Below are 12197 nucleotides of genomic sequence, written 5' to 3'. Positions count from 1 at the left end.
GAACTATGGGTGTTGAACCAATCAGGAATCTAAAACAGAACTGAAGCAAAGCATAAGTATTAACATGGCACACTGAATGATGCAAAAAATGCATATTTCTAAGTACTATTTATCCCTAAATGGACTTTATTTTTTCATTGTTACTGAAAAGGTACTGTGCTATACCTCATCAGAGGCTATTTACAAAAATATGAATGTATACAAACAGTTTTCAAGAAGCTTGATAACATTTCCTTGTAGTTGTGTATTAGAAAAACATGTCCATTACTAATTATGCTATAGAAATATTACATCCAGGTGTGCTTGGTAGCACTGTGCTTTCCCCAAGCATATAAAACGGAGTGAAGATACTTGAAAAGATCCTGGGTCCTGATATGAACTAGGCTTCATACTTGGCCAATAGAAACGGGTTCCTCTTGATCAATGGCCACTACTAGAGTACTTAAGGCTGTTGCAAATGTCAGTGCTTGGATTTCTTTGGAGTTCTCCGGCTAGCAATTCTTAAGGCATTATGAACTGCCAAACCATATATAGGCATTTAAAAGGCCACTTCCCAAATTGTTTCTTAATTCAAGCTCAAGTGATAGAAAAATTGCAATAAAAAAATCTCACTAATAAGAAGCCTTTGATTCAGAAATTCCTCAAAGAATAGTTTCAACATCATATTCACAGCGTAATTAGTAGCACCTGATAACTTCTATACATATTAACAAAAAGTGTAGTTATTAAAAAAAATTAGTCCCTGTGTTTTTCTCTCCTGGAGAACTTTGGCACTGAATAGAGCGTTGTTGAGAAAGCAGCAATGATAAGCAGACTGATGGTGAGGGAAGCCACCACTGGTCCGACGGTCTGAGAGATGGAAGGAATCGGTGAGGATGCCAGTAGCCAGTCACGACGGTCTGTCATGTCTATAAGGAGTGATTCCATTTGGAAGTGTGTCCCCATGACTGCACAGATGTGGAAAAGCTGGTGGCTGTGCCCTGGAAGAGAAAGAAAAACTACCACATTCAGCAGGTCTTTGGACTCTTGGGAAACATTCACCAGGAACATTTCCCATCCAAGCCATTTTGAACTGAACTGTGCGAGAACATGGTGTTCCATAGCTCTTGCATATGCGGTCTTGGCTTGTACAGAGAGTAGCCGGTGCTCAGGGACATAAGATGAGATCAACAACCTTTTAGGGGTATGGTGCAAACTATAGCATAAATAGCTTTTATTTTTATTTTTAAATGAAAACTGAGTTTCTGGCCATTATGAATGCAGAGATATTTTGGAAATGCAATGGTTAAAATTGCTGAACACTTTGAAAGAAAAAAAGGATGGAAAAGCTTGCATATTCATTTACTTGATCTGAGCTCTTTTGTTGCATATTTGCATGCATCAGTACATGATAGGTTACCCATAGCGAAGCCATTTTTAATATTTCAAGATATTCTGTCTCTCATCCCAAAATAAGCTAACCAACTTCAGCATCACAGCATTTATTTGCTTTCCTTCTACCCAGCATTAGCCAAGGTGGCTCACAAAATGCCCTGGCTCCGGCCTGGGGGAATGCTCTGCCTGGTGGCATAAGGGACCTGAAAGAGTTCCGCAGGGCCTGTAAGACAGAGCTATTCCTACAGTGCAGCCGCAGGTGATATCAATGCTGGCCTCCCTGTTCCCCCTTCTTTACTATACAACTGATTTTTTTGGGGGGGGGGATAGCCCATCTGGTTCGGCATTCTTGCTAATATGGCAACCATCTTTAATCTTTTAATATCTAGGAATAGTATTATGGTTTAAATGTTTTAAAGTTTTATTGTTATATTTGTGTTTTAATGTTACCCACCCTGAGCCTGGCTTTGGCCGGGGAGGGTGGGTTAGAAATGCAGAAAATAAATAAATAAAACAGTTTGAAGTACAAAAACAATCATAGATTTCCAAATTACAATGAAAGCCTAGTAAAAGGCAATCTTTAGATGCAACATCCAGCACAATTTCCTATCCCAAGTGTCACTGTATTATTCCCACTGGTCATAACACTTGTCCAAACAGCTCCCAATGAAAGAGACCAAAACAATGCACAACTTGCACTGGCTTCAGCGGCACTCGCAGGGGGAGCCGTATCCTCTTTCTTGCTCTCACCAATGTAGTCAAAGAGTCCCGGGACCAGCCGCTCTGGCAAGTGCGTAGCATAAATGAAGCAGGTGAGGAAGGCAAAGGCCACATGCCTATAGTGGGATGGGATGACAATCTCTGAGCAGCCCCTTGCTGCACACAGGTAGAGCTGTGGAAAGGAAAAGAACATGGAAGCAGGAACTGATGGGTGCAGAGAGCCAGCGCAGTGGTTAGAGTGGACGACTATGATATGCGACATGCCATGAAGCTTGTAAGATCATTTTGAGCCAGCCACGTTCTCTCAGCCCAACATACACCACAGGCTTGTTGTGAGGGTAAAAAATGGAAAAGGGATAAACACCCGGGCTGCCTTGAAACTACAACAGAATAACGATGTCCCAATAGATTCATAAAACTAATCTTGGGGCAGGACACACCAGCAATCCTTCAGCTTCTTCCATTGGAATAAACCCATGTGCACAAGATCATTGTGCACATAGGAGTACATACTATATTTTGAGGGAGAGATTTTCAGCATCGCTCTACATATGTTTAAGGTCAGTGGAAATTACTCCTTAGTAAGTTTGCACCCATGGTCTCCATACTGGCTCAGGCTAGCCCTTTCTCGTCAGGATCTCAGAAGCTAAACTGGGTTGGCCCTGGTGAGTACTTGTATGGGAGACCAAGTATGCAGATGCAGGCAATGGCAAACCACCTCTCAGTGCCTCTTGCCTTGAAAACTCTATGGGGGCTCAATAAGTTGGCTGCGACTTGATGGCACTTTCCACCTCCACCAAGTCTGCAGCCGTGAGCTACAGGTGACTTCTCCCTTCAAGTGTGTCTTGCAAATATTTAGATCTGCATGTCTTGCCCATTCCATGCCCAAAGTTCCAGTCTTTCAAAACTTGCATTACAGTAACCCATACACCAATATGTAAAACAACAGTCCAGGGGGTGGGGTGGGAATCACTCTAAATCCATACCCTGTAGAAGAGTGGCAGGCTGTCAAATACGTAGGGATATGCAAAGGCTACAGTGCGAATCACTTTGGTGAATTTAGGCCTCTCTGCTTCAGTGAACCTGAATAAAAAACATAATAAATCCAAGTGAACTGACAAAGAACAAGACTTGCTTGCAAAACGCCTGGTGGTTCTTCTGTGGGTCACTGGCCGTGCCTCACGTTAGCAAAATAACCGGCTACTACGGAAGGGGGAGCAGTTCCACCGGTTTGTATTTTGAACACCAAGCCTATCCTGTGGTTGAGCTGAAACATGCAAAACAGATGGGAACAGCTAAATTAAGAGTGACAGCCATTGTCCATGCTCAGAGTAACACACTGCTAAGGCGGGCCCAGGATGCCCCTCCAGAGCTTGTCTGTGGGCCTTGGCACCCTGTCCTTTAAACGAAACAATGTACCCACACTGCCTCGGTTTGCCCCAGTCCCTGTTTGGACCCACCAAAGCTTCACTTTTTTGCTGAGACGGCTCTGAAATCTTTGTACATCCAAGCTGAGTTTATACAGTCGGAGAACAAGAGCAGCAGTAGCCAATCAAAATATTTGGAACGAGAATAAATATTCCAAAACTGTTGGTGTTTGTTGTCATCGTTTCCCCCCCTTCCTCCACTTTTCCACCACACAATATATTAAGGAGTTCCTCAACAGATTAATTGTCCAGATGGGTTAGAACATAAGAAAAACCATGCTGGATCAGGCCAAGGCCCATCAAGTCCAGCAGTCTTTGGGAGGGGCCGTGGCTCAGTGGTAAAACCTCTCGTAGGCATGCAGAAGGTCCCAGGTTCAATCCCTGGCATCTCCAGCTAAAGGGACTAGGCAAGTAGGTGATGTGAAAGACCCCTGCCGGAGACCCTGGAGAGCCGCTGCCGGTCTGAGTAGACAATACTGACTTTGATGGACCAAGGGTCTGACTCAGTAGAAGGCAGCTTTCATGTGTCTGTTCGCACAGTGGCCAATCAGGTGCCTCTAGGAAGCCCACAAATAAGATGACTTGTTATATGCTGGGACCATCTTCAAGGCAGTCCAAAAAAACTCATGCACTGTAAGATTCTCCATACTGACTGCAAATCAAAGAGCGTCCCGTGTTAGCTCTTGATGCCCCTCTTTGGAACCGCCCAGCACACGCACTGCGCAGGCACAACCCACCTGAGCTGTCGTTAAATTAATCAGGGGCCAGCCAAAATGTGAAGAACTGTAACATGAAGAGACCCCAACCTAGACTCAACCTAGGACAAAACGGGAGTCTTTTTCAACTAAAACAGCTAGTTTCGAGTCCAACAGCACCTTGGAAGTCAACGAGATTTTGAGGGAATGAGCTTTCGAGAGGCAAAGCTCCCTTCGTCAGATACAACTCCGGAAATATAGTCGAAGGCTTTCAAAGTCAGAGTTCATTGGTTCTTGTAGGTTATCCGGGCTGTGTGACCACGGTCACACAGCCCGGATAACATACAAGAACCAACAACTCCGGAAAGCTCATATCCCAAAAAACGTGTTGCCCTCTAAGTTGCTCCCAGACACGAATCTAGCTGCTCTAACACAGACCAACATGCCCACCCTCTGAAACCTTTCCTCTTGCCTTAAGGAGGCTTTCAAGCAGCTATTAAAACGTTACAGATCTGCTTTTCCCTCTGCTCCTGTGATTACATCTCTTAGTACGGCAACAATGCAAGATAAATTTGTTCCCAACAAGTCATACTGTGGCCACCAAAAGTCATACATTAAATCGGAACATTGCTTCAGTGTTTAGTTGGTGCAGCCTGCTCGGCAATATGCACATCTGCCAGGATGCGCTGCTGGAAGAGGGCGCATGGATAATGCTGTGATAATGGCCATAGGGCAGGCTGAGCTGGTTGGTTACAGACATCCAGTTAATACAAAAGAGATACATAAATCTCTTTAAAGACCTGGTGTTTTTTAAAGTGCATTTTCTCCCCCTTGCTGTCTAAGGTTAACTCAGTGCTCTGAAAGCAATGATCAGGCTGCAGAAATTTTGCTGCATGCACAGATTCTTTTCTAAATTCCCAATTCTTTTCCCGTAATAACATCAGCTTTACCCCCTGATGATGGTTACACACCAAGATTCATTCCCTCACTTTAGGCGTAAAGAAAATGCTTTCTTTCTCCCCTTGCTCTCTTTAAGTATTTGAAGGGCTGTCATTTAGAGGAGGGCTGTTTCTGTTGACAGCAGAGGATAGGACTTGAAATAATAGGTTTATATTGCAGGCGGAGAGGTACTGGCTGGATATTGGGGGGGGATTTACAGTAAGAGTTGTTCGACAATGGAATCAACTGCCTGGGGAGGTGGTGAGCTCCCCCTCACTGGCAGTCTTTAAGCAGAGGTTGGACAAGCACTTGTCAGGGTTGCTCTAGGCTGGTCCTGCATTAAGCAGGGGTTGGACTAGATGGCCTGTATGGCCCCTTCCAACTCTACGATGCTATGATTCTATTATTCTACTCTGTAAACCACCAAATGCCTGGATGTGTTTCAACACAACAAACAGCATCCGACAACTGTTGAACTATTTCATGCACTTCATTTGGGGGGGGATCACTATCTCTAGCGCAGGGTCCCCGACCTTTTTGAGCCTGGGGGAACCTTTGCAATCCTGACACTGGTGGGCAAAGTCACAAAATGGATGCTGCAAGTGGTGGAGCCAACCACAACACGTCAGGGAAGTCATGCATAACTTTAACAGTAACTTTTCAACATTTCAGGCAGAAGCATATTGTTTTAAAGCGAAGCTGTGGTGGCAGCTGCTGCCAAAGCAAGATTAAAAAAAAAATTGCACAGCCAATCCAATCTCCAGTGGCCAATCAAAGCTCTGCTGGGCAAAAGCCCTGTCTGGACCCTCCCAGTTTCTAAAAAGACTTGGCAGGTGCCCAACAAGGTGTCAGCAGGCACGATGGCCCCCACGGGTACCACGCTGGGGACACTGCTGTACTGTGATTGGCTGAGTTCTGGATGAACTATTTCCCCCAACCTGCTTCCACAAGTCCCAGAGGTCCCCATCACATGTCAACAAGAAAGTCCACAATACCTGGAATAGTTTTGCCAACCTCCAGGTACTAGCTGGAGATCCCCTGCTATTACAACTGATCTCCAGCCGATCCAGATCAGTTCACCTGGAGAAAATAGCTGCTTTAGCCATTGGACTCTATGGCATTGAAGTCCCTCCCCTCCCTCCTCAGGCTCCGCCCCCAAAACCTCCCACCAGTTGTGAAGAGGGACCTGGCAACCCTACCTGGAATAGAGCTGCCAACCTCAAGGTACTAGCTGGAGATCTCCCGCTATTACAACTGATCTCCAGCCGATCAAGATCAGTTCACCTGGAGAAAACAGCCGCTTTGGCAATTGGACTCTATGGCATTGAAGTCCCTCCCCTCCCCAAACCCCACCCTCCTCAGGCTCCGCCCCAAAAATCTCCCACCAGTGGCGAGGAGGGACTTGGCAACCCTAACCTGGAATAGCAGGAAAGACTCGTGCTCAAAACAGTGTTAAGCACAGCAATGAAGATGTAGCACTGGTGGAAGGTGCTGCCGACCCACTCTTCTGGGAAAACATACGCGGAGTAAGCGATCGCAGAGCCTGCAGAAACACAAAAGGCGAGCCCTGGTCAGATGGCACCGCCTTCCACCCCAATTTCATGTCTATGGTTCGCAGCCAACCAACACAATCAACAAACGGCTCTGGGCAAATATGCTTTTCATTTAGGTTTTTGAGGCCACTGACACCAAACGTTCCTCTCATAGAAACACTGAACAGCCGGCGTGGCTGTTTGAAAAGGAGGCCAAACTTGGGGTGGAGGCCAGCATTCCTGCTCAATGAAAGCAGCCGGGTGCCATTCCTGGGAAGCGCCAACTCCTCCGATGCTCCGGCTGCTTCCAAAGATGCCAAGGGGCATCTCAGCCAAAGGAAGGGGAAGAGCAAACACCCAGATGCCAAAGGTTACAACGGTTCCTACAGGGAAGCATCTTTCCCTTCAAATTAAAAGGGAGCTGTGGACTTAAACGGCCAAGGCGACACACCCTTCAAGGCTGAGGAGGTGTTTGCGCACCACTTTGTATTTTGCTCGCTCAGTACAAAACATCAAGGGAGGAAGCAGCACAGGAAACGATTCTTCTTCTGAGGATGTTGTCATGGACATTATGCCAAATATGTTTGTGACTTACATGCCACTCCATCTCAGGCAGCATCCCAGTTGTGGAGAAAAACACGTTCCCTACATTTTGCAACTTTAGGGTTAGGAAAATGGGCTTGAGGACACCTGAGCATGTTCACGGCCCCCTCACCTAGGCTGTATAAGCTGAGAGCGCCGTAATCAAAGAAATAGCAGATGTGCCTCGCTTGGCAGGACATGGTGCTGAAGGTGTGAGCGAAGCTGGATGCCAGCGGATAAAGGCAGCACGTGAGCATGTAGGTGAGAAAGGGCCAGGCGAAGGGGTCGTTCCAGACATCCCAGGCAAAGAGCAAGACGAAGAGCTTCCATAGGAAGTACCTGAAATGCAGAACAGCCCAAGTCAGCCTTGTTCATGGACAACTTCTCTCCCAATGAACGGGGGCACGTTTCTTAGGGGACAGCCAGCCAGCGGGATGTAGAGGCTACAGTCTCTGCCTAGGATCTGGGAGACCTGTGTTCAAATTCCTGCTCTGCCATGGAAGCTCACTGGGTGAGCTTGGGCCAGTCTCTCAGCCTAGCCTACCTAACAGGATTGTTGTGAGGGTAAAACGGAAGAGTGAAGATTGATGTAAGCCACTCTGGGTGCCCAGTGAGTCTGGCTATTTGGAGAAGTTATACTGACATGGCCCCGATACAAGGAATAACTACACCAGAGGACTTTGGATCAGTGACATCTTCAAGGTTGGTGGGGGGAGGATCCGGACCTGTGAGCTTCCTTAGCCCACTTGTGAGCGCCAGTGGATGGCATTTGTGTGCGTGTCGCAGCTCTGACAAAGGACATCTTGAACTCCATGCCCATTCCAGTTGGTGATCTTTACAACGTGTGTGTACCGTTGCCCTCAGAAGAAGTATTAACTTCTTCAGAGTTTGAATAATTCCCCATCTCATACAACTCACTCCTGTACACACAAACAGGAGTATTCATGTGACTGAAAAGCACAACCACTGTCCTGTCAAGAGCCAGCAAACCTGCCCTCTCTGTCCGCAACAACACCTCACCATTTCACCTACCTTCAGTGGCATCAAAGATTTACTTTTGGAGTGGGGAAGCAACAGAAAAGTTATCCTCTCTCTCTCTCCTGCAGCCAAGTTACTCGCACCTCTTCTGGGCGTCACATTATAATGACAGACTCAAACACTGAGATTGGGGTGGCGCTAACAGTATAATTGGCGGGGGAGGACCAGGGCCCTGTAAAGCCCCAATGGAGGTTCTGCGGCCTGCAACGCACACAGCTACAACCCAGAGGCCCTGCGTAATGATGGCACAGCCCCATGTCCAAAGCCCAGGGAGGCCTCAAGGCCAATAGCAAGAAAGATTGGGGGTGGGTTAGATGTCTTATAAACAGACCCAGAAGGGAGCAAGTGTGTCCATATATTGACAGTTTCATTTGTCATTTGGAAGACACTGAAGATGCAGTCCCTTGCAGAACTCCACGGGTGACGATACCCAAACAGGATGTCCCGCTCGCGGAAAACCTGCAAGAGAAGAACCAAGAATTCCTGATGAGTTTAGACTGACCCAAATCTCTCTCACGATGCTGTGATAGGAGAGCTGAACAGGGATTGGGGAGGTGAGGAACAGAACATCACGGAGAGGCCACCTCTAGAGCTGGTTAAAGGTTTTCAAGAAAAAAATGGCCAGCCAGATGTGCCAAGACTCTAAGCCCCCTTGCTTTCTGAGCATCCACCCACCAGATGTCTCCACCACCCCACCAATCCAGAGAGCCGATAACAGCAGAGTGTGATCACAAGGCACTTGGGTGTGCTGCTCAGTATTCAAAAACAAAACGACACCTGGGATGGAGAAGATCCCCACTCGTCTGAAAGGCACATTTTGAATTCAAACACCAAGCTGACAATGGCACACGATGGCTTTAATGTCACGCAAGCAGGTAACAAAACCTTTCTGTTTTCTTGGCTGGAGTCCCCCTCGCTTAAGGCTACTCTTTGGCCCCGTGAATCTAAGTGGATCACTTACGCAAGCGCCACTCGGTCAGTCCAGCACATCCAACACAGAATTTTCTGGCATCTTAAAGTGTAACAAGACATTGTTGTGGCCCAGAACTCACTTTGCCAGATGCACTCAGTGGCAGGACTTTTCCTCCCTGTTTGGCATGTTGCCAGGTGACTTTTTAAAAATATAATAGAGGGACCAGAAGTGGGACAAGCTTTTAGCCATTTAGTTCCTTTTAAGGCAAAGGAATTTGCTGACCTGTACCTCTAAGGCCTTTACAGCATTAGGCTTGCAACCAATTCAACTTTCATTTTCAGCCCAGGTTATTCTGTGTCTCAAAAGCAACTTCTGTAAACAGCGTAGCTGTCCTTGCCTGCTGCCTTTTCTGTGTTCCTTTCCTTCCTCTTATTTCCTTAGCTACAGACAGAAAAAAACATGCACTCTGTGCACTTTAAACAGATTTGTATTTTCTGTTGGCTCAACCTCTTGACTTCTTAGCTCTGTCCTTGGCACATGAGCTCCACCCCTTGGCCTCACTAGTCCTGCCCCTGGATGGGTCAGTGGGCCAGCCCTGGGTGGGCTCCACTTGTTCACACCCGAGGAGAGACTGTTACTGTCCGCCGAAAAACCAGCAGCCATGCCCAATCTCCAGTTCCAGATGTGCTAATGAATTCCCATTCAGCAGCTTCATGCTGAAGTCTGCCTTTGAAGCTGTTCTTGGATAGGGTTGCCAGGTCCCTCTTCTCAACCGGTGGGAAATTTTGGGGGCGGAGCCTGAAGAGGGTGAGGTTTGGGGAGGGGAGGGACTTCAATGCCATAGAGGTCAATTGCCAAAGCGGCCATTTTTCTCGGCTGGAGATCAGTTGAATTAGCAGAAGATCTCCTGCTACTACCTGGCAGTTGGCAACCCTATTCTTGGAGCATGGTGACTTTGGTCCAGATTGTCATGGGAGACTGGAAGGCTCCTCCACTCTTTTCCTCTGTGCTGCAACTTCCATGTGCAATGCTTGTGTTTGACTGAGGAGACTCTCCTCTGCGTGACCCAGTTGCTTCCTTAGAGGCCCAGCTGCAGAGCGGATCTCTTGCAGAGGTCCCTCCTTGCCTGAGAGCTGGCAGCAAAACGCAATTGCAACCAGCTTCCGTTTGGGGCTCTGATGCAATAATTGCCATCGGAGCGGCATAGATGGAAATAAAAAAATGAACACCCAGGTGGTATTTTACGTGCAGAAGCCACATATTCAAGAGACCCCACCCTTACTTACTTTGGGAACTTGATTAATGCTGAGGAGTCGGGGAAGCTTCAGGCTTAGCATGGTCAGGAATTCAGCAGGGCCCGTCGTGGCTGCCGGTGACAGGCTTGGGGTCAGTCTCCCCCGGTCCCTTAGCTTAGATTTGGCCTTCTGTACCCCTTGGGGTGCCTTCCCTCATCTCTTACTGCTGAGGCCCCAGGGTGTTTGCTGAGGGAGAGAGAAAGACAATGAAGGAACACGTGTCAGCAAGGTTGCGACAGGAATGAAAACCATCCAGAGACAGGCTCACTCCTGCTCGGCACAGGAGACGTCTAGCCAAAGGTTTGGTGCTCGAGGCAGAAACTCTCTTCCCTCACCCACACACCACTCAGCAAGGAGCACAACCCACCAGGAAGCTCTCTCGTGTAAAGCCTCCCTGTAATGAACTGAACCCGTACGGGAGCGCTTTAAGACTTTCCTGGACACGCAAACAAGTGACGGCTCGTGTGGCGTAGAGAGGGGACCTGGGCAATCCAGTTGGCCAGGTCTGTGCCGCTTGATTCTGTCGTTTTATGCATACCAAAAGATGGCTGGAAAAGGGACAGGTTTCCCCCCCCCCCAAGGATTCAAATCCTTCGCAGCCCAGCTCATTTGCTAAAAAGCCCGTGCAGAAAAACATTTTAGATTGCCAATGAGAAATCCAACGGTATTTCCAAGTTTTAGTCAACAACTTAGGCTGATTTATTTCACTGTGCATTTTACTGATGGCTGCCATAGAAGGTTTGATCCAGAGGGCACGCATGAATTCTCGGCCTGGTCTGATGTTGGTATCTGAGTTACGCTGTTTGCCGCTGGTGTTCTTATTGTATTGTTATAACCCACTGTAACCCACCTTGAGTCTTCTGTTAGAGAGCATTTTAAAACGTCATGAATAAATACAATATTTTGAGAAAGCATTTCTCCCATTGGACCACCTCCTCCTTTGCATCTCCCCCCAAGCGCCCCCCGTGCCCTGTCTCCGTGAACCTCCCGTGTGGCAAGTTGCACGGCACAAGCGCATTGGCGGCCACCACAGCCGGGCCCCGGACCCAGCGAAGCCCAGGCAGGACTGACAAGAACTGGTTTGGCCTGGAGTTGGAGAATGAAGCAGTTGTTGAATGTTAATGAGAGAGTTTACTTGGCTGCTGCTTCCTAGGACCGAGGCAACGTCTCAGCTTCATTGGCAAAAACACAGCAGCCTTGTAGGGACTCTGAGGTCCCCGAGGGTCAGGATCCCTTTGGGAAGAATCCTTTTTCTTTCTGCCAGGGAGGGTCCATGACACCAAACGTCCACATCAGGAAAGCAGCAATACATAGATGACAGGTTCAGCAAGGAGGGGCTCCTGGCATGCCGTCCCCCAACTCCCCTCCTTTCTTCCCCCACCCTCTTTCTAAACACACCTGCTGGGCACCAGGAAAGGTGTCAGCAGACGTCAGGGCACCCATGGGCACCCTATTCATCCATATTCACCATATTCTCCATTTTCATCATTTGCTGGCCTCCCCATCCTCCCCCAACCAGATTTGGGGGTCCACTGTTCTCCAGGCCTCTTTAGTGTCTAGTGGCTGAAAACGAAAGAGAATGCCATCTTCTTCTATTTTAGCGTATAATGAAGAATGATTTTACAGTATGTTTTAATATACGGTATGTTTTAACCTATGTTTTGTCTTGTTGTGACCCGCTC

At 47.7% G+C, this 12197-nt stretch overlaps 1 protein-coding gene across 1 annotated transcript; it reads right to left on the bottom strand.

The window, feature by feature from the left end:
* Positions 1-729: 729 nt before the first annotated feature.
* Positions 730-10562, bottom strand: PAQR5 (progestin and adipoQ receptor family member 5). The gene is made up of 7 exons (XM_056865883.1): positions 10507-10562; positions 8639-8766; positions 7403-7608; positions 6572-6698; positions 3081-3177; positions 2125-2266; positions 730-980 (listed from the first exon to the last, which is right to left on the bottom strand). Exons 1-7 carry the CDS (start codon positions 10555-10557, stop codon positions 736-738), a joined length of 996 nt encoding a protein of 331 aa, XP_056721861.1. The 5' UTR covers positions 10558-10562; the 3' UTR covers positions 730-735.
* Between the last annotated feature and the right edge of the window lie 1635 nt (positions 10563-12197).

The sequence above is a fragment of the Euleptes europaea genome, chromosome 20, assembly GCF_029931775.1.
Source record: "Euleptes europaea isolate rEulEur1 chromosome 20, rEulEur1.hap1, whole genome shotgun sequence".
Lineage (NCBI taxonomy): Eukaryota > Metazoa > Chordata > Lepidosauria > Squamata > Sphaerodactylidae > Euleptes > Euleptes europaea.
This window is presented reverse-complemented; position numbering and strand designations above follow the sequence as displayed.